The sequence below is a fragment of the Apostichopus japonicus genome, chromosome 13 (genome assembly GCF_037975245.1).
Source record: "Apostichopus japonicus isolate 1M-3 chromosome 13, ASM3797524v1, whole genome shotgun sequence".
In the NCBI taxonomy this organism is placed as follows: Eukaryota; Metazoa; Echinodermata; class Holothuroidea; order Aspidochirotida; family Stichopodidae; genus Apostichopus; species Apostichopus japonicus.
This window is the reverse complement of record NC_092573.1, coordinates 24,213,376-24,240,313: the sequence shown is the minus strand read 5'-3', so window position 1 is coordinate 24,240,313 and position 26,938 is coordinate 24,213,376. Positions and strand designations below refer to the sequence as shown.

The 26,938-nt window shown below is 37.0% G+C and overlaps 1 protein-coding gene across 2 annotated transcripts; it reads right to left on the bottom strand.

Annotated features, from left to right (window-relative positions):
- Positions 1-282: 282 nt before the first annotated feature.
- Positions 283-25,779, bottom strand: LOC139979099 (gamma-tubulin complex component 4-like). Of its 2 annotated transcripts, none has more exons than XM_071989767.1 (15): positions 25,583-25,779; positions 16,737-16,866; positions 16,028-16,137; positions 15,250-15,443; positions 14,282-14,474; positions 13,184-13,346; positions 12,208-12,332; positions 11,252-11,408; positions 10,374-10,484; positions 9,711-9,816; positions 9,064-9,241; positions 3,023-3,157; positions 2,665-2,778; positions 1,855-1,994; positions 283-1,157 (listed from the first exon to the last, which is right to left on the bottom strand). In XM_071989767.1, exons 1-15 carry the CDS (start codon positions 25,589-25,591, stop codon positions 1,139-1,141), a joined length of 1,884 nt encoding a protein of 627 aa, XP_071845868.1. In that variant the 5' UTR covers positions 25,592-25,779; the 3' UTR covers positions 283-1,138. The 2 variants fall into 2 exon arrangements, with proteins under 2 accessions (XP_071845868.1, XP_071845867.1); XM_071989766.1 differs by lacking the exon at positions 25,583-25,779 and adding an exon at positions 18,951-19,378.
- Between the last annotated feature and the right edge of the window lie 1,159 nt (positions 25,780-26,938).

Here is a 26,938-nt window from a genome sequence, read left to right as displayed (position 1 = left end):
CAGCTAAATGTAGAAATGACATATTTACAATACATCTAAAGATCTGTACAATTAATGACCGCATATCTTTGATATAAATTGGTCACTTAACATTTTTAAACTTCTACGCTGTGCCTTAAAGATAATCAGTATTGTCCAGCAAAAATATGCTAGTAACGTCAATTATGGTTACCAATGCTGAAGCTTTAAAGAAGCATTTTACTGCAAGCCTCAAAGCAGTTGCCGACACAATATATACTTATTTCTGTCGTTTACAGCAGGGTTTTGCAATGATTTGGTGGAAATTTTTTAATACTTTCCAACACTGACGTTCCATTTATAAAAATTGCAGTTGATAAGTTTGGACTAGTCAAGTTTGATTTTAATTAATGAAATAAAATGTTTGTTCTTTGCATGAAAGTGGCACTAATACTAAAAATCTGTCGGTGACGGAGTGATTTCAGTCGATCAGAGTTCATATTTGGAAAGCATATGGGACAGTGTCCTAGTTTGGTCAACTGCAACCTAACCTTGGTTAATACATAAAAGGATTTCATAGAATTCATGACTGAATGCAAAACCACGGCTAGAACACTCTGCAAATGAACAAGAATAATTGAAAGAGTCTGTTGCACCAGGAAGGACTTCTTGAAAAGTTTCAGTAAATTTGGCACAGACAGTGACAATGACTAGCATGTACATATTTGTCGATACAATATCCATCTACCACTGTTGATATGTCGTCACCACTTATCAGAAATTGTAAATCTCTGAAATATTTTCATGCTGTCCTTACTTGTGTACTTACTGACATGACTGTTTACATTTCACCTCGACACACTATTGTTGTATTGGCTGTTGTACGGGCTGTTGTATGGGCTATTGTATGTGGGCTGTTGTATGGGCTGTCAGAGAGTTTACTGTAAAACAAAACTGTTGTCCAGGTGGACACCAAAGGTCAGTTTTGATTCTCCAAAAAGATAGTTGTTTCCACAACATGAACATTACAAGTGATGAAGTAATACCAAAATGGCTGCCGCATAAGCTTGACGAGTGTTGAATTTTGAAGGTGCACGCAGGGTCTCTTTAAACAATTCCAAGATTGGTGATAACAGCCTCATCTGTCTTTCTGTCTCAGATGACCTCATCCATGGAAATCTCATTTCTTAGGCAGTAGTCTGAAAAGTCAGCAGACAAAATTAAATACATTAAAATCAATTAGACAACAAACACTCTGAAGTGACAAACCAGTAATAGACAACCCTACTCAATCGAGACCTATCGGAAAAGATGAATTTGATAACAGATGTATTGTTGGAGTTATGAGTCGTGTTCCTCATTGAGAGGAACAAAATGGGCCTGAAGTAACATTTGAAATGACTTTAAAATGTTTCACAATCTAGGGCTGAGCAATATTAATTTTTCTGAGCTAAAACAAGGATTCAAAGATGTATTGATGGGCTTTGGTTCCACTTTTAACATTCTTTACCAAGTAACAGATTAGATGTGATGTTTGAACTCAAGTAAATGAATATCATGACCAATATACTAGGATCACACATAGTAGTTTATTGAAATGAACATTCTTGTGGTCCTGATCCATAGCAGTGTAGTGTTGAACATATAATCCCTCGTCAAGGATCTTTAAAATGAGATAACACACCTCCCTCGCCCCTAACACCACCCTCCACCACTCCCCCCCCCCCCCCACCACACACACACAAACAGGTAATGCAGAGACTTAAGTCAAAGAACTTTGATAATTCCATGCAGAAAACGAAGTGACTTTAGAGGTCCCAAAGGGCTTGATCCCATGTGCGGACAAAGCATGTCACACTACCATACAGCATGAAGAACTAATTGTGAATTCAGTACCTTGCGATAGCTCCTTCTGCTAGACTGTAAAATTTATTAAAGTCAAGTCGAAGGAGAAGTTGCGAGAGGTGAGGGTTTGACTGTGTTCCTTTGGCACCAGAGAGAATCTTGAAGAGGAGAGACGATAAGTGATTGAAACCCTGTCAAATAAAAAGAAAAGGAGAGCATATTTATTTTATTTATCTGGTGCAAAGTACATCCATTTGATGGATTAACATTGTTCCATATTGACACTCAAAACTTCTAAGATGTATTACTGAAGTGAAAAAGGTAACTATTGATAATGTCACATCTCATTTTCTGCAACAAAACAAAAGGACAAAATAATGGCTTGTCAAGAACTCACCGGTATACAGATAATTAGGTATAGATTTCTACAATATAAAACTAGCAATTGCAGCACATTGAACACAGTTCACTTACTATGATATGATTGCCTTAACTGGATCCTAACACACTAACAATACTGCCCACAGTAAGTTTTGTATATGTTTTGAAGGGAATGGTTCAGACTAAACTCAGGGAGTACATCAGTCTTTAAAGTTTGCATATTAATTGTAAGATGTCTGAAGATTGTCATCAAAAACAATATAAAACTTCCAAGCTTCTGTGTACAGGAATTGTTTATATACACCCTTCCATTCTGTAGCCAATCTAGCAATCTGTCGTATTGTTTTTCCTATGTGATAAATCTTTCCCAGTAAGTGCACTCAATGTAACAAGAATGTAATCAATGCTCTGAAGGTTATATACATGAGGATTCCAAACTCGAAACTGACTTAATCATTCACACACTGTTGGGTTACCTACCTGAGCCTGAGAATCGACCTGAGCTCGTTGCCGTGCTTCGAAAGATTTGGTTTGGAGGAGCAAGATTGCAAAAGAATGGCAGAGGTCCAACAGCTCCATCAAGCAGTGATGTACCTACGTAGGAAAAAAAAAGAAACAAAGTGAATAGCCAATAGTTATCACCAACTTTATTTCACATTTTTAAATGCAGACTTTTAAAGATAATTTTGAGTATACATATTCATCTCTAATCCATCTCGTGATCCAACAAAACTAAAAACAAGAGGAGTGTAATGCTTTGAAGACAATCTGTCTATTTGAGTTCCGTCCAACAATTTATGTCCTCATTTTAACAAAAAAAGAGTTGGAATTGACTTACCGGCTTGGTTAGCAGGAAACACTGCACAAGTAAAGATGTTAAAAACTGATCATGAGCTACTCTGACTGCCTCAAAGTCCCTGGTGGATTGAATTTTACTCAACAGGAGAGAAAACTGGGTGTCCAAAACATCAACCTAGTGAAGACAGTAAAACACATATAATCAATAAACATCTCTTTTAATCGATGATAAATAAATTTATATGGCAACTGCCAAACAAGAGACCTGTCCCCTTTTTTCCAATTTCTTCATGACACAAATGTAGTTTTATTTTTATTTTGCTATTGTGAGATATCTGAATATAAAGGTAATTTATCTGCTTCAGCATAATGGTAATAGTTCAATATTGAACTAATGAAACCAATTGTGCATTTTCTGTTATACCTGTAGGTAATACTGAATGCTATCAATCAAGAAGGATGCTATTAGCATGGTTAGGCATGGAGCCAGTACTGATTATCAGTAATACCTGTAGGCAACCCTTTTTAATTACGGTCGCCATGGTCGCACTGGCGACCACAATTCTCGGCTGGCGATGAGAATTTCTGGAAAAATTAATGCTAGTCGCCAGACCTATAACACTGTGGCGATCAGTTTTTGCAACTGAAAATTTCACCATGATGAATTTAAATTGTCACGAAACTGTTCAAAATTTTAAAATGACAAGTTAGAGTAGCAATATTATGTGATAAAATGAAAAGAGATTTAATCTGTCTTACAATCTTTAAAAAGTTTAACTTACAAAACTGTCGATATTATGAAACAAACTACGTTCGGCAAAGCCCCGTTTCAAGACTGCCTAACAATGCGTGCACTATACGTACATCAGTTTACAACTGCAGTGTTTAACCCTGGTAGGCTACATGTTCAGCAAATTTTACCAGGTACCTTGTCAAGCAAGTTGCAACCCCCTGTCTAACACCTGTTTGTTAACATTTTTGGCACGTTTCCAAAAAACTTTTCATGGAGTAAACTATTTTGGCTCCACTCTAGAATTAATTAGGTCAGTCAGTAAAGGATCGGTAAAGTTATGCGAAATATTATCTTAGACGTTTAAGAAAAGTAGGTAAATATCCCCGTAACATGAAGGTAAGTAAAACACACCTCAAGCCAACCGACTCCTCCGCATGAACAAAACACTCTTTTCCCCATGATACACGAGGCACAGTCTATACCATACAGACATAGCACAATATCATGGCCCCGATAGCTACGGTATGGTCATATTTATAAAAGTAAACCTTGCAATTACATATTTTAGGCCACTTGGCATGATTAACTAAATGCTAAATATTGTTTCCATGTCCTTGTAGAGAACGTCAACTTCGCAAAATACAATTTATAGTTGTGTTTTTGTTGTTACGTGAGATCCGTAACCGACGAAGTGGTTAGGCTATTTACTATACACTTAACTGTGGTAGGATAATAATTTTTCCTTTTTTGGTGGAAATTCTAGAAATACTTTCTTTTCCCCCCGCTTAACACCAGATGTGGTCTTATGGTTAATTCATAAATGGGTGTACTAGAGCCTTGTTTACATGACATTTGTTGCATTTAGCACGATATGCCAGTTTCGCGTGAATTTTTCGAAAGTAATTTGCTCGATCTTTCGTAAAATTTGAAAGGTGTACCAACTTACTTTTCGTACACAATTGGTAATTTCTCTACGGATTTTCAGAGTTTTGTTCTCTATACAGTGAATGTTGTAAAGGATGGGTTTTAACGAAGTTCAAAAGTCAGTAAATGAAGTTGATAAACTTGATTTCTTTTCAACTTTCTTAACCATGGAATGCTAGAATAACATTTACACATAAAACGGAGAAAGGATAATTGCATTTTTTTCCCACATTTATTTCAAATTTCTTTCACAAGAAGTTATCGTCATTTGTTCAATCCTCAAAAAATATCGACTTGAAAAAAATTATCGCGATAATAATAATTTTCGATACATCGCCCAACCCTATTATCCTATACGTCTTTATACGATTCTGTGCGTGTACACATGTACAGTCTAGTGCTACTCGATGTTGAGCCTAGGCCTAGTGTTTTTTTGTACTAATATTTAGCATATCAAAGTGGCGATCACATTTTCATTCTGGGCGACCAGAATTTGGGAAAAATTTAGATCTAGTCGCCACAGGATTTTCCTCCTGGCGACCTCATTCACTGGGGAATTAAAAAGGGTTGCCTGTAGGTAATACTGAATGCTATCAATCAGGAAGGATGCTATTAGCATGGTTAAGCATGGAGTCAGTACTGATTATCTGTAATACCTGTAGGTAATACTGAATGCTATCAATCAAGAAGGATGCTATTACCTGTAGGTAATACTGAATGCTATCAATCAAGAAGGATGCTATTAGCATGGTCAAGTATGGAGCCAGTACTGATTATCTGTAATACATGTAGGTAATACTGAATGCTATCAATCAAGAAGGATGCTATTAGCATGGTTAAGTATGGAGTTAGTACTGATTATCTGTAATACCTGTAGGTAATACTGAATGCTATCAATCAGGAAGGATGCTATTGACAGGTTAAGTATGGAGCCAGTACAAGTTATCTGTAATACCTGTAGGTAATTCTGAATGCTATCAATCAGGAAGGATGCTATTGACAGGTTAAGTATGGAGCCAGTACAAGTTATCTGTAATACCTGTAGGTAATACTGAATGCTATCAATCAAGAAGGATGCTATTAGCATGGTTAAGTATGGAGTTAGTACTGATTATCTGTAATACCTGTAGGTAATACTGAATGCTATCAATCAGGAAGGATGCTATTAGCATGGTTAAGTATGGAGTTAGTACTGATTATCTGTAATACCTGTAGGTAATACTGAATGCTATCAATCAGGAAGGATGCTATTAGCATGGTTAAGTATGGAGCCAGTACTGATTATCTGTTATACCTGTAGGTAATACTGAATGCTATCAATCAGGAAGGATGCTATTAGCATGGTTAAGTATGGAGTTAGTACTGATTATCTGTAATACCTGTAGGTAATACTGAATGCTATCAATCAGGAAGGATGCTATTAGCATGGTTAAGTATGGAGCCAGTACTGATTATCTGTAATACCTGTAGGTAATACTGAATGCTATCAATCAGGAAGGATGCTATTACCTGTAGGTAATACTGAATGCTATCAATCAGGAAGGATGCTATTAGCATGGTTAAGTATGGAGTTAGTACTGATTATCTGTAATACCTGTAGGTAATACTGAATGCTATCAATCAGGAAGGATCCTATTAGCATGGTTAAGTATGGAGCCAGTACTGATTATCTGTAATACCTGTAGGTAATACTGAATGTTATCAATCAGGAAGGATGCTATTAGCATGGTTAAGTATGGAGTTAGTACTGATTATCTGTAATACCTGTAGGTAATACTGAATGCTATCAATCAGGAAGGATGCTATTAGCATGGTTAAGTATGGAGCCAGTACTGATTATCTGTAATACCTGTAGGTAATACTGAATGCTATCAATCAGGAAGGATGCTATTACCTGTAGGTAATACTGAATGCTATCAATCAGGAAGGATGCTATTAGCATGGTTAAGTATGGAGTTAGTCCTGATTATCTGTAATACCTGTAGGTAATACTGAATGCTATCAATCAGGAAGGATGCTATTAGCATGGTTAAGTATGGAGTTAGTACTGATTATCTGTAATACCTGTAGGTAATACTGAATGCTATCAATCAGGAAGGATGCTATTAGCATGGTTAAGTATGGAGCCAGTACAAGTTATCTGTAATACCTGTAGGTAATACTGAATGCTATCAATCAAGAAGGATGCTATTGACAGGTTAAGTATGGAGCCAGTACTGATTATCTGTAATACTTGTAGGTAATACTGAATGCTATCAATCAGGAAGGATGCTATTAGCATGGTTAAGTATGGAGTTAGTACTGATTATCTGTAATACTTGTAGGTAATACTGAATGCTATCAATCAGGAAGGATGCTATTAGCATGGTTAAGTATGGAGCCAGTACTGATTATCTGTTATACCTGTAGGTAATACTGAATGCTATCAATCAGGAAGGATGCTATTAGCATGGTTAAGTATGGAGTTAGTACTGATTATCTGTAATACCTGTAGGTAATACTGAATGCTATCAATCAGGAAGGATGCTATTAGCATGGTTAAGTATGGAGCCAGTACTGATTATCTGTAATACCTGTAGGTAATACTGAATGCTATCAATCAGGAAGGATGCTATTACCTGTAGGTAATACTGAATGCTATCAATCAGGAAGGATGCTATTAGCATGGTTAAGTATGGAGTTAGTCCTGATTATCTGTAATACCTGTAGGTAATACTGAATGCTATCAATCAGGAAGGATGCTATTAGCATGGTTAAGTATGGAGTTAGTACTGATTATCTGAAATACCTGTAGGTAATACTGAATGCTATCAATCAGGAAGGATGCTATTAGCATGGTTAAGTATGGAGCCAGTACTGATTATCTGTAATACCTGTAGGTAATACTGAATGCTATCAATCAGGAAGGATGCTATTACCTGTAGGTAATACTGAATGCTATCAATCAGGAAGGATGCTATTAGCATGGTTAAGTATGGAGTTAGTCCTGATTATCTGTAATACCTGTAGGTAATACTGAATGCTATCAATCAGGAAGGATGCTATTAGCATGGTTAAGTATGGAGTTAGTACTGATTATCTGTAATACCTGTAGGTAATACTGAGTGCTATCAATCAGGAAGGATGCTATTAGCATGGTTAAGTATGGAGCCAGTACAAGTTATCTGTAATACCTGTAGGTAATACTGAATGCTATCAATCAGGAAGGATGCTATTAGCATGGTTAAGTATGGAGCCAGTACAAGTTATCTGTAATACCTGTAGGTAATACTGAATGCTATCAATCAGGAAGGATCCTATTAGCATGGTTAAGTATGGAGCCAGTACTGATTATCTGTAATACCTGTAGGTAATACTGAATGCTATCAATCAGGAAGGATGCTATTAGCATGGTTAAGTATGGAGTTAGTACTGATTATCTGTTATACCTGTAGGTAATACTGAATGCTATCAATCAGGAAGGATGCTATTAGCATGGTTAAGTATGGAGTTAGTACTGATTATATGTAATACCTGTAGGTAATACTGAATGCTATCAATCAGGAAGGATGCTATTAGCATGGTTAAGTATGGAGCCAGTACTGATTATCTGTAATACCTGTAGGTAATACTGAATGCTATCAATCAGGAAGGATGCTATTAGCATGGTTAAGTATGGAGTTAGTACTGATTATCTGTAATACCTGTAGGTAATACTGAATGCTATCAATCAGGAAGGATGCTATTAGCATGGTTAAGTATGGAGCCAGTACAAGTTATCTGTAATACCTGTAGGTAATACTGAATGCTATCAATCAAGAAGGATGCTATTAGCATGGTTAAGTATGGAGCCAACTGTACACGTTATCTGTAATACCTGTTGGTAATACTGAATGCTATCAATCAAGAAGGACGCTATTACCTGTAGGTAATACTGAATGCTATCAATCAGGAAGGATGCTATTAGCATGGTTAAGTATGGAGTTAGTACTGATTATCTGTAATACCTGTAGGTAATACTGAATGCTATCAATCAGGAAGGATGCTATTAGCATGGTTAAGTATGGAGCCAGTACAAGTTATCTGTAATACCTGTAGGTAATACTGAATGCTATCAATCAAGAAGGATGCTATTAGCATGGTTAAGTATGGAGCCAGTACAAGTTATCTGTAATACCTGTAGGTAATACTGAATGCTATCAATCAAGAAGGATGCTATTACCTGTAGGTAATACTGAATGCTATCAATCAAGAAGGATGCTATTAGCATGGTTAAGTATGGAGCCAACTGTACACGTTATCTGTAATACCTGTTGGTAATACTGAATGCTATCAATCAAGAAGGATGCTATTACCTGTAGGTAATACTGAATGCTATCAATCAAGAAGGATGCTTTTACCTGTAGGTAATACTGAATGCTATCAATCAAGAAGGATGCTATTACCTGTAGGTAATACTGAATGCTATCAATCAGGAAGGCCATGTGTGATCGCAGCTGCCAGATAGTGGTCTCCTCGATGGAGGGTACATGGTTCTTTCTGTCCATGTGGTGTATCCAACACTGCTGAAGCTCCAACTGTACCCGTTTGACAGCTAATAGGAACTTAAAGAGTTTGTTGTATCTGTGAATGACATAAACATTACAATACAATCATATCAGACAACAGTTTCAACTTACTTGCTTTATTCTACATGAATAGAACAAAGATTCATATTGACAAAATGTCAAAAGTAACAAACAAAGGGAAAACAAAGGGAAAACAAAGGGAAAACAAAGGGAAAAAAAGGGAAAACAAACAAAGGGAAAACAAAAGGGAAAATAACAAAGGGAAAATTTGGAGTTCTTTTCTTTGATAATTTCAAATTATGATGACAAATATCCCAAATTTTGACTTGCAGTTTTTCTGTGATTAACACTGCTTACCAAATACAGTCATACCAAATGTAACCGATCGCTGGGTGAAAAATTTGCATGTGACCTAAACAGGATCCGGCCATTAACAGCAAACAGTCAGTGTGTGTACTGATCAGTCTATCATTGTGCTTACAAATCAGTATGTTAGGCTATTCAGCCTAAGCCCTTCGACCTACCTCTCGGCAACACTTGGAGTGAAGATGATATGAACCGGCCAATGAAACGTACAGCTCAAACCCATCAGGTGCCAGCCTGTCTCAACTTTACCTCCTAATGCACCCTCTAATTAAAGAAAAAGAGAAACAACAATAGAGATGTACGCTGTTCTTTGAAGAAAATGTATTTATAGGTATACCTCCCATCAAATCTGTTTCAAAGGTGATTCCATTTTTTCTCTCGTTATGCATATTTGCAGTTCAGCATTGTGTATGGTAGTAGATATCTGTAACCAATACAGTCTTTGCATACAGTAAGGAAGGAAACCTTTGAATGGCTTCAACAGATTTATTCAAAGAAAGTTTGAAGATAAAGTGGCAACTATTTCTGCTCTTAATTCTGGGACTGATGAATAATATTTTAGCTTCATCCTATCTTCAATAACTACAGGTTGGGGGAAGTGGGTTTTTTTTGGGGGGGGGGGTAGAGGGCTGCAATAGATATGTGAATGCACATTTTCCTATTTAATTATAATAGATTTACACAAACAATTGTACAAAGCAGGATGTCAATGGAAACATCAAGCCCAAAAAATTAAATCATTTATTATTTAGAAACATGTCAGTGCTTACAGGATACCATCACCACTGCAATTTATGTTACAAAATACAGGTCAAACTTACTTTTTCCTGGGCTGCCTTCTTTAAGTGGAACTGTGATGTGAAACCTGGACAGAGTATCATCATCTTCAAATAACACTTTATGAGCAGCTTGCTTGAAGGCCATATTTGTATCTGTCAAATTTGGTGAAAAACAATTGAACTGGTATATCAAGGAGTGGTCAGGTGAAAATGGAAAGTATGGAGGTTTATCCAGCTTCTGCCACCCCCCTCCCCCCTCCTCAGCCCCAGAAAGATACCATGACTTCCTCCATTTAACAATATCCCACCTCCAATATTCATAGGCCTAATATGACAAGACCTTTTAGACAAAGTTAAAATTATGAAGTATTCATGGCACAACCAATGTCTACAAATTAACCCATGTTAAGGGTACCTAGTATATGTTTAGCACCATCTGCTTCGTCTCAACTTTACAAGTGTTTGCTTTGCCCAGAAAAGTAGCAAGTTGTTTGAAACATTCCTCAATTTTTTGCAACAGCTCTTCACTTTTCTCTCACTTCAGAAAATTCTTCATTCTTTGCCAGATTGGGTAAAGATAACTGGCTACTTGTTGCCGTGATTTTCTACGAACGCTCGTTTCTCAATACTCTCCAGCCATCAACTTTCCTAGATATTTTTTAAAATTTTATTTATTTTAATTGAAGTTAATTAAATTTCCAACGGCAAGCATTGTATCTAATGCAACAGCTTGAAATCTTCACATATTTTTACAATCTCCTGGTAACAGAAGTTTTTTTTTACAATCTCCTGGTAACAGAAGTTATTTTTCTTTTTCATCATAACCTGAAGTATCTGTCCACTTGCTTTTTACAAAGTTTTGGAATCTCCAGGTTCTATGTGCAAGTGGACTAACCCCTCTAGAATTAGCTTATACTTACAATGTTCTGTAGACTGGTTGGGAGGGGTTTGAAGTAACAATTGAGCCTGGTCAATGAATGCCAAGAATAACTCGCCTCTTCCGAGGAGGTAAAAATCTTTCAGGATGATCAACTCTGATACAAGTTTGTGTTCCTCTACAACCAATGTCCACAGGTGCTATGGGAATATAAAAGCATCAAAATACACACATTGTGACTGGTATGACATCATAATCAAAACGAAACTTACGAACGAATCCAACAAGTTCCAGTGAAAAATTAAGCCAACAGGCTTTTTAACATACCAATAATTGACAAATGAAAAATAATTTTTAGACAGCGGAATTGACGTATATATGTGCTTTGTGTGACAATTTTGTCATACGATGTTGTTTACACAAATGAATGGAGCAACTCCAGGTTTACCACTGATAACATTCATTTTTGAATTAACCAGATTTCACTGACAAATTTGATGGCAAAAAGTTTAAATACATATTAATTGAGTATTCCTGTCAGCATGGCTCACAAAAACATGGGACCAGGTTATAATTAACAATGCACAGGATCCATTGTTCTGGATCTAGCCGGAACCCGATTTGGCCCAAATCTTCACAAAATGTGGCAGGGCCGGATTTTTGCAAGAAGAAATGAAATCAAAGAAAATTTCTCTTCCTTTATATCAACTCGTGAAAATACGCTCAAAATGTAGTAGAAGGTAAGAAATTTAGATTTACATTCATTATATACATTTCTTTGTAAAAAGTTTGTACTTGTTGGAAAATGATACTTCGTAATAGAAATATTTTCTTAGCACATTCTTGTCGTAAAAATAAATGAGCAATGGAAGGCTGACTAGTAAATTATAAACAATCAGAAACGGAGCAATGACATAATTGACTAAAATGGGATTTAGACCAACATAATAGCCAAACTGGCAACATTCTTAGATTGTATTATTTTATCTGGAATCCTACCTCAGCAACACAAGACCTTATCTCGTTCACGACTATTTCAAACTGATGTATGGAGAACACTGACTGATGTTTCAGTTCTGTCAATTTCTTGGCAAATTTTTCTTCATTACTGCCTAAAACAGGATCTACACGAGAGAAAAAAAAAGAAAAAAGTTTGGATAAACATGAAAATGCTTTATAACAAATTTAACTTTTAACAGTTTGTGACCAAAAACTGACAAATCACTAGCTGCAGAGGTTACAAGTTGAATCCACATAATTTAGAAACAATATGCTTTGTGCAGTAAAGTAATTTAATTTATCAAACAATGATTTATCAAATATACCACAACTTTGAACTTACAAATTGACGACTGTCTTTTAAAAAAAAAAAATTCTAACAAAACTTTTTGGCTAAAAACAGTGACCAATAGCTGATGGTACAATTATTTATGTGAAAGAGCAAAAAACTAAAAATGTATTAAAAGTGTCAGGAATTGATCTTTACTTAACTGATGACTTTTGATTCCTTCTCTCTCTCTTTCAAACCTTTTCCTCCGTTTCCACAAGTTGTTGCTCTGAAGATCTAGACGATCAGTTTGTTGGTATCATATAATATGTCGCAGAACGATTTTGACCAAACGTCTTTCTTACTAAAATTAATTTTTGAGGAAGTAACTTCACAAGGTGGAAATAATATGACATCTGAGAAAATTTGTTAGCAATTTACTGACTTATATGCTGTCTGAGTATGTCGTTAAGTGCAAAGAAAACCCAAGTTTGAATGATCTTAGCCCCACCAAAGGTGAGGCAGAGGTCATTGATGATATTCCCTTTGTTTACAGGGGGAGGGGGGATTAATATTTCTTCCCGGTCCCTCTGGGTCCGTGGATGGAAAAAGGATGAGAGCCTAGAAATAAGATGATACCAACATTTTCAAGGGAAGTTAACAGATAACAAAACACCAGACAAGCACATTATCAAAGCCAAACTATACCTGTGTATTTTGCCACCGACTTCTGTTTCTTGCTCTCAAACATTTGCACAGATTCTCCGGCGAACAATATTTTTTCAGCGACCCTCAACGGTAGATAGCTTGGTAACATTGGAGCATTAATTGCAAAGTGGTCATGAGCCACATCTGAGCCATCAATTACTTTCTAGAGTACAAAAACAAGAAGAAAAAGAAATGACATTCAAAAAATATTCAGGGACAATTATACAAGAAATGGAAACATTCACAAACTGATAACAGCTGCATGGACAAACAAATTACATCAAAATGTTATCTTTGGGGAGTTGATAATTGGTTAAATCGGGCGACTACATCACTTCCTGTTTCAGTTTAATGCTCTAATTATTAACATTCTCATTTACTGAGTTATTGTTATGATATCAAGATATTTTATTTTCTATATATATATTTTTTTGGTCACTACCTCTGAGTCTTGCCATCTTGCTTTCTCATTGTAACAAGTCTTGGAAGGATACAGAGAAAGATTTCACCATCATTTGGTTCACTGGATTTGAGATCATTTTTGTAACAGCCACAGGGCAATAAAGAATCCAAGGTACAGAATGAAATGGTAAGTGAAGAAACCTGCATTAATAATGCTTGCAACTTTCAAACAATCTTCATCTGTTGTTTTGTTGTCTTATTTCTTGTCTTATTATTCCTTCCTTCCTTAAGTTGTGGTGTGATCCCTGGCTAAACTTGAAATGAATGAATTAATGATTGAATTAATTAATTAATGAATGAGTGAACGATTAACTGGATGAATGAATGAATGGATTAATGACTGAATGAATGATAACCCAGTTTTTAGGGTACCTGACTGGAAGTCCTGAGGTCCCTGGTTCCATTCCAGTTAAGCCAAGTATTCCTTTGTTATTTTAAAATTGATTTATAATTTCAATCGATCAGTTTTCAGTTAATGACATTGTTTTATGTATCCAACTTAAATCACTTAAACAATTGGACCTGCAAACACATGATTTTGATGAGGAACTTGCACTACAAGTAAGAATGTCAATGAGTAGAGGCAGAGGGGAGGTGAGGAAAGGGAAGAGGAGGGGGGCACAATTGTTCACATACCAGAGCTCGCTTCATCTGTCTCCCAGTTATTCCACCGATGCCCAGATCGTCTTCGTCATCTACGTTGGTTTGGTCCGCTTGTGCTTCATTTGTTTTGTGGAGGAAGAATTCACCGTATTCATCCAGCAGAAGTCCATTGAGCAGCCAAGTGGTCAGTTGGTCAAACATAACACGATGGCAAGTAAATAAGATCCTGAAGATGAGAAAAATCATGTCATTTAGCGCCGACCACTTGATATGACGAACACCCACGATAAGAAAACAAAACCAAACAAAAAAGGTTACAAGCGTATTACTCAGAGGGTTCACAGATTCTCTTAAGTTTTGAAATACGTCTTTTTGATCATCAAAGTTTTGTGAATACCTTTATGTCATTATGGAATAAACACAGCGCCACAATCTTTTCATCAATTTTGAAAGAAGCTTCTGTTTGCTTCATAAAGTACCCATTTTCATCCTCCAAAGAAGTCACTTTCTAATCACTTTGAGCCTGCCGAATGTGTTTGATCAGCATTATATAGCAAGTTACACCAAGCCTAACCAGTACTACTCAATATGAAATAGCAATTGATCACACTCACACAACCTTTTGCAATATATTTCAATCACAGAAAGTGAACTTTCAAGTAACCAATAAATTCCTAAAATTCTTAACAACCCTCTTCCCAATCTCCTATCCATGTTAAACTTGACTGCCCAGACAAGAAAATGACAAAGTAAAGAAAAAAATGTCTATTTCTGAATTGTTTGAAACGGAATGTGAGTTTTCAAGCTATCAGAATGCATTGCAAAGGGATTTTAGCATTGAATACTGGGTTAAATATCAACATATACTTGATATATTACTTGATATATACTTGATATATTACTTGATATGTACTTGATATATTACTTGATTAATATCAATATATACACTGGAATTGGCAGAGAAAGCTGCACTTAAAACAGATGTAAGTATTGATAATTGCCTCTGTACAGTCTGCTGAATGTCCGGCTGGCCATACATCCATTCCCCTGTCTGGAGCATGTCTAAAATCTGGCAGCCATGGTAACGACCAGTCTCTAGTTTGTCCAGGATGCCACTCAAGGACACAAACAGACCCTGGTATGGCTCGGTCAAACAGATGATGTGGCCCATTGTCAGGGTTGGGTCATTCAAAATCTTGAAAGATGAGGAAAACAAAAAATCATGTTGGTATTCTCCAAAGAGTATTGTTTAGAAGAACAACCTTAGACATTGTGAGCTATTAAGGCTATATAGTAAATCACATGGTTAAAAGAACGTTCTTAAACTAAAGATTCTCACAAGTAACAATTGAGGACAATTCACACGAAAAGTTCAAATGTTTTCACATATGAACTAACCTTGAATTTTCACATTTATACAAATGTCTGGAAATATTTCAAGTGTTCATAGTTTGTCTGGTAGGTTTGAAGGCTCTAAACTTTCTCTCTGAAAATATAATGGTTCCTATGTTCAATAACTGCAGCTTTGCACTTTTATAGCAAGTTGACCATTTTGCATTCCCCTGAATTTACTATATTAAATTTGTAAACATCAAAGAAAGATAAAGACAAATGTAAAGCAATTGCAAATACACAAATCAGAAGGACACAGAATTAACGTATTCCAAACTTACATGATAAAGATTTTGACGACGCTACACCTCATGCACACTGAATGTGAAAAAAATGTTCGCATTGCCAGGGATCAGAGTTGAAAAAAAGCTGCTGAGGCCTACTTACATCTTCTTCAAGAACTAACAGTGTTTTCCTGTATCCAGAGAGAGCTTCATCCAAACCAGAGCAAAATGACCTGAGGTATAGCCCATCCTCCAATTTAACATTTTCGTCATCTAGAATCATTAAAAGAGAAGAAAAGAATTCAATACACAAATATCTCAGTTAAAGAGGCTGCCTCTCCAACATAAACACAAGTAATTATTTTTTTTAAAATTTTCCCCAGATATATTGTCTGTGCTTAACCAGGGATCAGTTTATTTATTGGAAACTCATACCAAGCAGCCTTGTGGGAGGTTTGAAATAAAGCTTGAACAAGACATGACGGATAATTGAAGTTTTGCAAGGGCTCTGATCAACAGGGAACCATTTTCACAGTTCATGAACTTTCTTGAAAATTTTGCGAATGGACTGAGCTGTTTTATTCTGGACGGGAGAGGGGTTGGTGGGACAGTGGATAGCAAGACCTTCAGGGGCACTTTGCTTTTGGAAGTGATGGATAATTTCAACTGTGCATGCATTTGCGACAGTGGGTACAGTACCAACCTTAAAATGTATGACACTATGAAAGTGGAACAATGTAAATGACTAGCTTATGCAATTTAGTTCGATCTACAGAAGTACTTCAAGACTATACAGAGTCAAACAGTAAACAGCATTTCAGCAGATGGCTTTAGAACCAAAATGGAAATTTCCGATCCAACAGCTACTGCACCTTTCTGTACACATTCTCCTCCATGTCTTTTGATGAAAGACTCAAATCGTTTGAAATGCGAGGACAGGAGACAGAGTCTGTTTAAGCGGGCTTCTTCACTGGGACTCAGATGTGGCAAGCCACCAACGACCTATCAAAGAAATTGCACAAAACAATGTTTAATGAGAAAGCTATTAAATAAGATGTACGACCACTTAAATTTCCAAGAAAATTGCATTTTGTCTGAGGGAAATGTCACAGACACTGGGTGCATGACCTATGAAATAATATACCAGATTTGGGCAGACCTCTAATGACAGTACCAATACTTCACTTACCACCCTTTCCAACCTCTTAACCTTCCAAGCATGTTTGCCAAATATCTTTTGTTTTTTGCACTTTGTTTTTCCACTTAAACACCACCAATAACTCACTAAGTCCCTATAACTTGCAAGCAACCATGATAATGGGTGGTCTGACCAGCTGGTTACAGCAATAGGGGGTCACTACTGTAGCATCCATATCCTCTTTATTAAAATGTGAAATTTCAGTATGTGGTTCATCACTAAGTCCTCTCTGATATAAGTATATCAGGCACAAACAGTGAAATTGTGCAAGACTCCTTACACTGGAAAGCTTTGCTATAGTTCGTCAAGATTCCAAATTTGATTTGAAAAATGTTGAACTGGAAGCCACTCAACTTGTAAGTTGTCCCTTGCGGGCTTCTCCCACATTTGTGGTCGCTTATGCGTTGTAAAAATAACTACTGATAATTATAGCTCTCCTTGTTATATTGTTGATTCTCTTAATAAAGTTGACAGTTTCTTTGAGTCTATGTAGATAGTTGGTTTGGTAAGCTCAGTTTACCACATGTCCACTCTTGTAGAGTTCCTAAAATAATCACAATTAAAAATATGTTCAGTCGTTTCTTCCTCATAGTAAGATCACAAATCAGGTTATTATGTTTGTCCTTACACTTAGCTCTGACATTTATCATGTTGATTTCAAGTTTGATCATGTATACTGCCTCTTCAGCTTCCAGTTATGCTTGCAAGCATCTACTGTACAAGGGGTGTTACTAAAATGAATGACAATTGCGTTACACATAACAAATGACAATATGTTGTACACACAAAAAAATTGCGTTGACTAAAACGAATGACAGTGAATGACAGCCAAGACATTTGCTTCAACCGGATATCACAGTTCAGACTTCGTGGGTATATTAAAGCCACGCAAACCGAGTGGACGCGAGGTGCGTGGCTCACAGATCAAGTACAGTACGGACAAGATACAAACGCACCTTATAGTAAGCGAAATTGTACGTCTGATTTTAAAAAGTAAATTTAACGTCATTTTTCTGATATTAATTGTTAGAAACTAACAATACAAAATAACAATACTTGAACTTAAACTTTCCCTGTGGTTTCTATCCGTCAATTACACCAAAACCCTGCAACAACGTAACATGCGATTTTCCTCAAATCATTTTTGCGCAGAAAACCAATAACAGCATTTACTCCACTCCGTTAATCATTCTATCTCTTCTCACCACCGTCCTTCGTTGTCATTCGCGAATGATAATTAACCCTGTACAAAGTCAATTGTCATTCGCTGTCATTCGTTTTAATTTGTCCTTGTACAAGTACTGTAACAGTCTTGTAGACCTCGTATTTTTGTAACACAGGTCATACAAAGTGAGCTTCATCTCTATAATTTGTTTTAGGCTAAGGGGAGGGAGGCCGGTCCAGGACATATTTATTGCTGGAAGGATGCAATGTCCATTTTTGACCAGGATCCCAAAACACCATCAGTCCTCTTAATTGTCTTTAGCTTGAGCCTTCAGTTTAGGTAGGGTAAGATTAAGAATATGTCTAACTCTAATTTAGTCTAGTATTTAGGCCATATATGATTCTTCCCAATTGCAAGAAATTTTCAGCATAAAAGTGATGAATGGTTTGGTTAACTAGCCCAATTGTTCTATCCATCCTGTTACTGTTAAGTGTTAGAGTTAATGAAGGGTCTGAGTAAGTTATAAATAACGACACATTTGGCCTATGGGTAGCAGAACTTAGTTATGCTAGACCTTACGTTGAGCCTAACGCATGTCACACTTTTGATTGTCTGCAACATCGTAAGAATATCTAACGCAGGCACCTGAGCTAGGCCTAGCCTGATTACTATCTAAAGTTAACTGTTAGTGTTACTGTAGGCCCTAGTGTTAGTTAGGCTAACCCTTATTTTATTATCCCCATCAGACTTGGTGAAAATGCTCCCAGGGATTCCATGTAATGCAATGAGAAGTTCGTGCAACATGGCAAGAAACAGACCAGGTCCAACTTTTTGTAATCACTTGAAATCACCAGAATCGAACATTAGGAATACATCAGGTAAGTCACACGAGCTCCAATGAACGTTGTAAACAACTGAGAACTGAAATTCCAGTACCAGGTACGGTACGGTCAGTGTAATAGTCAGTGCAACAGGCTTGGTAGCAACAGAGCCGTATATATGTATATACAGTTCCGTGTAACAATCATATTCAGCGCCAACAGCGAAATATGACCTCGTCGATTCGTTGCCAGAAGAATTTTTATAAATATTTTTAGCTGGAAATTTCTGAAACCATAATTGCATGGCCTCTTTACACAGACAGAAGGGCTTGACCCCCAGCGCACCGTGTTCGGCTCAGTCCCACGCAGATGCACCCTTACATATGACCACCCCCCCCCCCCACCCAATAAAAAATAATAATAAATGAAAAGTTAATAAATATGTTAATATTCACGAAAAAATAATGCTCAAGTCCCGATTGGAATAAGATTTTACGCATATCTGTTTGGTGAGATGTCCATCTAACACTTCGACCAATGATAATGGTTTGAATAAATTACGTTACAACAATAAATTACTTTACACCAACAACTATGGTAATATATGTGTGGCAGTCCAATACGTTCGACAATACAACTACAAGGTCAGTCCAACTGTCTGTCATTCAGTGCTAGCAGTATGTCTCTTGTTGCAGTTCTCCCACACTTCTATATTTGCAACGAGGTAAATGAATCTGGAGAAACTATCACACAGTAAATATGCGCGTACGCGCGTACCATGTATGGAGGGTCATGTGATGTGTTCCAGGGTGGTACTAATATACTACTCTCCCTATTACGCATGATGATTTCACCCAACTAGTACGTAAATGTGTTTGCGTGCTTAGAGCAGCAGACGACACCCGTTACCTAGCAATAACCGTGTCTGTAGCCTAACGTGATAGCTATATTCCCGTCGAGCAGCATTAGGCTCTGTTCCATGGAGAATTCCGTGGTTGCACTGAACTAAACATTTCCCCACATTTCCCATTTCTGCATTCACTTATAGCGTGTAGTAATAACGTTAGGCCATAGGGGACAAAGCTTGCCCCTAGAGCTGTATTAAAAAGTAAGATTATGTAGGAAGCCTGCCTTCATTCAAGAGAATAAGGTTGAACGTTACCATATTAGCACTATTTCGTAGGCCTGAAGTACCAGTACCTTCTTATGCCGTTAGTTCCCATGTCCGAACCGACCAATCTTTCACGAAGTCACTAACACTGTTCTCGAACTCCTACGGAGAAATATCAGTATAGTACCACCCTGGAACACATCACATGACCCTCCATACATGGTACGCGCGCACCCAATTGACATGAATCCTCCAGATTCATTTACCTCGTTGTATATTTGGCGACTGAAAGCAGGTGCACAAAATTGCAACATTCGCTAGCCATCGCAATGCTTTTCATTGTTTATAGGAATTCCTTGAACTTCAGATCATCCATTCCATACAGCAGACCTTTCCAACAATTTGTCGAGAAAGTTCCAATCACGTTTGCAGATTACTTTCGAAGGTGTCTTCTCTGTCGGCTCTAACGTACAGGTACCATATACGCGAGAATATCTCTCCCTGTATGAGTGAATATTACTACTGATTAGCATTATTGGTATGTAAACTACTAAACTACATCTACATCGGTACTCTGAAATAGACTGGTGTCCATCTCGCAAAGGATGATTAGTGACATCACCAAGTCATGTGTTGCATATTAAATCTCATCAAGACATGACTTGATATTGTATTTGTAATTAGTATCATGGTACACAAGGACAGAGATGACCCCAAAGTTTAAGGATGCTAAACCTGTTGGCATGTGTTTGTGTTGCGGGTTAGGGATCCAAAGATTAGGGAACAAGTGTAGGCCTACACTTATAGTGAAACAGGGAAGTATAACTACAAGAATTTAAACAGATTTTATTTTTAAAAGATATAACTTAAGTATCCTGATTTCTGATGTTTCCTCATAGCCAAGAAAGGGTATATGTTGAATTGATACATTACCCATCTAACAGTTTTTCAAGGGTGGACATAATATAGATAGTAATGTTCCTTTTAAATTCTTATAGTTATACTTCCTTGTTTCACTTCAAGTGTAGGCCTACTCATGTATGTAGTGTATAATGCACAATATGTAATGTACACATTCCTTCTGGAGGTAGCACAATGAAATGTGTGAAGTTGTTATGAATGTTGTATCAGTGGTAATCTGCAATTCTGCTTCCAGTTCTAATTTAAAAAGTGCATGCATGCATACTGCTCACTCTCAGTGATTCTTTTCAAATTTTCACCTAAAACTCAAGCTCAATTTTGATCAAGTTCTAACCATTTGAAATATGTATTGTTCAAATTTCAATATTGTATACAACAGGTATCCAAACACTATCTTCAAAATGAGGATTCCAAGACTATTCACTTTACCACAGATGTTCGTAGCCAGTGTTGTTGGACTTTGCGCGGGTTTGTACATTTACAAGCCACTCTTGGAGAAGCAGATCATCGAATCAGCTAAGAGTAAAAAGGAAGCTTCAGATACAGAAAATGTACCAGCAAGTACAGGAGCAAAAGAAGCCAAGCAGAGTTGACAAAATTGGTTTCAATTTTAGGAAGACTTTTTGTATCTATAGTGAAACAAAACTGTTAGGGATGTCGGAATACACAGCCTAATACCTTCAAAGATAATGCAAAGGTTTTACCTGTACGGTCAGGGTTTCTCTTCTTGAATGCTGTTTTAAAGACTTGTCCAGGGCTGCTGAGATGAGTTTGAGGCACAATGAAATGTAACTGATCACATGTGCAGTTCTTAAATGACTGTTAGTGAATACCAATACCCCTGTAGCAAGTTAATTTGAGAATTAATTTATCTTATTACCTGATTACGTAATATGGCACTGATATAACCAGTAGGCACCCCGTTTTATACAAGTTGCAATTAATATAACACATTGGAAGCCCTCATCATTGTGTGCAGTGGTATTCATGCCAAAAATACATTCATATCAGATGGGGGAAGGGGCTTGAAGGAGTAATAATGTTACATGTGACCACTGACATGTTAAATGGGTTATCAAAGAGTTCAGTTACAACAAGGAAGTAAGTCTGCACTCTTGCACAATCAATTTGAAGACTTGAGAATGCAAAAAAATATTCATCAACTGGGTTCACTGCTGTATTGAAGAGTTTTGATAGAAGTATAAAGAAATGTGTGTCAAATGTCACCATCCTAAAGGATTTTCCACTTTTATAATCTATTTGAGATTTTGAAGGAATTTAAAAAGAAATAAACTGTTATGGTTCTTTCCTTTAATAGGTGAGTCATGTAAACAAAGAAATATTAATGCATATCTTATTTTTGTTTTTTTGCCCTGTTTATTTGACATAATTCTTTGGTAGTAATTATATCTTATAATGTATGACCTCTTAAATGAGCACTAACAGTGAAAGTCACTTAATGCATTTGAGGCCAAGCACAGAGATAAAGGTTACATTTTTTTTTCTATAGCTAGTCCAGATGTCATACCAGCTCTAACAGAGATTTTATTTTCATAAATGACCCTCTCAACTAGGAGTTGAGAATGTTGCATTGCTTAGATTTGGAAGAAAAGAAAAATGATATATTCAGTCTTTTCCAAATTTTTAAACAAGGCAATGTCCATTACTCCCGAGTTTGATGGTCTATCATGTAAATAGGACATGTACTGCTTGATCCACTTGGTAATCATGGCTTCATTGATAGGGCATAGCAATGTGAGTTTAATTGTTAGTTTCACTCAAATCTCTTATACAGTACTCTCTGAGAATAAGAGAATGATGGAAGTTTCAAAATGGTACATTTATTAACTAATCAAACTTTTGCAGTCAATAACTGGCTTGTAATCTCAACTTAAGAGCTGTCAGAATAATTTATGATGACGTGACCTAGCTTGCTCTGTGTAGTTCTGACAATGTTGACTTGAAATAACCAGATTTATAAATTGAAATATTTTGAAAGAGCAAAGATAATTAGGCCATTTTAAAGTTATATACATGACATGTCCCAACAAATTTCTATTTATTGCTAAAATTGCACACACAAGCTTAATCTTAAGGTACTTTGGTGCAAGTCACAAATATCATTTCCAATACTTCGTCAGCAGATCAACCAAGCGATAAACTCCCTTATGGCTTCTATGGCTGAGCATATTGCTGGCAATACTTCAGTACTTACAAAGTTGGCTGCTTTTTGTGCTGCAGTTACTATGCCATTTTTAATGCTTATCAATCTTTCCTTAATATTTCTAAGAGTATCTTCTATTAGTTCCCATTTTTCTGTATACCATTTCAAATGTTCCTCACTCATGAAATGTGTCATGAATCTAGCGCCAATCTTGGCTCCAACGATGAGGATGGGTGAAATAAGGATTTCTGCTAATGGAGAGAGGCAGTTACCGATGATGATTCCTCCTCCACCTGCGACTACAACCACCAGCATGAACTCGATCAATCGCTTCCCCAATTCTTCCCGATATTGCTCTTGATTGATCTCTCCTGTTTGACTCTGCTTCTTAAGTTCACACATCGCTTGGTTCAAGGAGGCACTCTCTAACAAAACAACTCCCAGCAGTCCAATCATCTCAAATAGGGATTTGTAAACTCCGACAGCTCCCGTTACTTCTTGTGCAAAATATTCAATAGTTTCAATTGAGAAATCAGCCAAAAGTGATTTCCAACATTTTCCAATAAAAACGGAATATGCTTCCTTCAACTTAACCCAAAGCCACTTAGTTTGGTTACAATCACTCTGACCTGTCTTACAATAAGTACTGTAGTGTTCGCAATTAGCATTAAAGAATCCATAGTGCTCTCCATATTCTTCCAAGACCCATGGACGTGGGAGACCGGCGTCTTCTTCATCTCCGTGCAACCTTGATCTTGACCTGGCGAGCACTAACTCTGGCGGATTCTTCTTTCCAATGTCATCTGAATACTTGAACCTGTGAAGATGTGTTATCTCACTTGCTTTCACAGTTTTTCTTACTCTCTGTGTTCTTATCAATCCATCCCAGCCTTCAATGACCAGGCTGTCTTCATTAACCTTTACCACTATGGCATGGTGCCAGATCAAGTAAGACCGGTCGAATCCCACATGGTCACCCGGTTCCACATCTGCCAAGCTATTCACACGTTCCCGAGAAAGTCTCACTTGAAAGTCTGGATCCAGTTTACATGCAATAGGTTTACTTGCATAGAGCAGAACCTCGTTGACAATCATTACTTGTTCTTCGTTTTCGTTAGCAAATCTATCAACTAAGTATTCTTTCTGACAGCTTCTCTTCTTGCAGCAGACTCCCCAAATTTCACTGTTTTGGGTGTTGCTTAAAATCCAAAAATTTGCTGAGTCATTGTTGCCACATGAACAACCCTCTACGATTGTAATAACCCTGTCAGACATTATTCCATAGAAATTTTGCTGCTTTGGTTGTTGAAACATGGAATGAAATCCTGTTAGGGACAAAAGGAGGGATAAAATCAGGTAAATTAAATGGTGTATGCCTTTTTAATTTACAGGTACATTAAGGTGTGGATCTAAACAAAAAATATGGAGGGGAATGAATTATAAAAGATTGTCTGTAAGTTGCTGTGTACAGACAATACTTGAATAAACTGTCATTATGACAACAGGCAAAGACATCGCCTAGGTCAGAGAGCAAGAATAAAAGGAGTCAAAAGGTTAAACAGACACAACACATTGAATAGGCAAAATGTGTGCTGTTAAGTTTGAAGCATGTATGCCTGCCTACATCATGTATATGACTATAACATGACATACTGTATTACAGGCTATATGTACTACTGTACCACAGAGGTGTTAGCGTAAGAGAAAGAACTGCATACTACTAATAGCTCAACTATTTCCTGTCAGTCATAATTGAGACTCATCATAGTTCATATGATGTCATTGAGTCTAGATATAATAGCTAATCATTTATTTCCATGGAAACTGCTGTTTACTCTACAAGAAACGGAATAATTAGCCTATGAATTGCATTCCCCCTTATCATAACCGTCCGCATGTTGCTATTTTCATGTGGGAAGAGGTACAGTACTGTAGCGATGATTCTTGTTACAATTACTTACATTAATAGGTGGAAGTAGAGTAACCAGAAATAAGTAAAACTTTTTGAGTCTGATCCCTAATTAGTTTATATACACAAAATAAAACAGGGTATGAGATTCAAGAGGTCAAGAAACAAAGGAAAAGAAAAACTTATTTTGAACTATTACACAGTAGGAATTGTTTTACTTTTCTTTTAAATGTATTTAGTGTGAGAGAACTGTTGAAATAGTAATCAAGAGAATCCAGAAATGTCGACCTGTAGTTCGAATCTGAAAAATGACTGAGGCTTTGTTCTCGACTATGGTTGGTGTAACACTAACAAATCTTTTGAACAAGTGTTATAAGTGAAATAGCTTGTATTATAAACATAAAAGTTAGAACATTGAAGACAACTTACCGGACACATTTCGGCTAAATTTCTGTCGAGGCTAGTGCAGATTCTTCTCTCAATCTGTAAAATTTTCCGGAAGTGTATATAATGGATGAAAACTATTTGTACAGAAAGGTTACAGCACGTTATCCGAAGCCAAGAAACACAGTAACAAAGACCTCAATGAGCTACATACATCACATTATATAGCGGTTGGTGATTCTGTGTGACAGTCAATGGAATGGTGTAAGGATGCCTACAAACGTATTTATAATCTACTTGTGACAATAATGCAGGATTAACAACGGGGAGATTACTTGTTATGAAAATATTAATTCTTCCTAATTTCATTTAGTAGACAAATTGATTGCATGCAAGTCAATTTGCGTTTACAAATGTTTAAAGTGGTTAAATGAAAAAGTACAATTGAACGGCACTTTTGAGATTCCATATGTATGTGCATCATCTCTATTGCACAATACAGGGTAATTCCCGGGATTTGTTACGCAATTGCCACTTCAGTCCTGCATTATATCATTATGTTAGCTCATATATAGCCAATGCAGGGAGCTGCGTTAGAGTAGCAGCTCCCTGGCCAATGTAAGCAACCTGTGCAGTATTATTTATGCAGAAAATAAATTCATATTGGGTTGGGGAGGGGATGGAGTTCAAGGAGTAATAATGTCATCACTGACATTCAGAGGCGGTGAATATAAATTGTCACCGGGAATTTTCATCATGAGTGCACCCCCCCCCCCTTACCCTTACATATCGAAAAGAGTAGGCGCGTAGCCAGGAATTTGCCAAGGGAGGGGCGAAACTGTAGATTCGGCATTGAAAACTATCTAAGCGTAGCGCCACCATGAATGGCGCGAAGCTTAGAAGAAAATTTTGGCTGAAAATGCCTCCCAGATCGCTGGAAATGGCACTTCCCAGGCTTGTAAGTTGCATCTTAGCATTTTCTCTTTTGAAAATACTTGCGATATCGTAAAAAGTTTTAAAAAAAGTTTTAAAAAGATGCTCAAGGGGGGCGGCTGCCCCCTTCGCCCCCTCCCCCCTTGGCTACGCGCCTGGAAAAGAGCCACCTCCACCCCGCAAAAAAATATATAATAAGAGAAAATGTGGAACAACAAAGTAATTGACAAGAATATACTTAAAGGTGTTGAGTCTAACATGAACTGGTGAGAAGTAGAAGTGCCCGGTTTAAATACAATCTCATATTGTATATTACCTACACATACACTAGATGTGATTTGCCGTGCATACGCCACTGGACTGCACATGCAGCTAGCTGTATGTCGCGGTACGTCACACGCCCTTCAAATTCACACCTTTGGGGGCAAATATGTTTTCTGTTGTAATATGTTTATCATGCATGTATTT

Excerpts from the sequence above, each read along its gene's own strand:
- LOC139979099 (XM_071989766.1), bottom strand. The coding sequence starts at position 19,031 with ATGTTGCACGAACTTCTCATTGCATTACATGGAATCCCTGGGAGCATT. Across the intron at positions 3,158-9,063 it reads GCATTCAGTATTACCTACAG|GTTGATGTTTTGGACACCCA; the intron begins GTAATAGCATCC and ends TGTCTTCACTAG. Across the intron at positions 1,995-2,664 it reads AGGTCGATTCTCAGGCTCAG|GGTTTCAATCACTTATCGTC; the intron begins GTAGGTAACCCA and ends TTTATTTGACAG.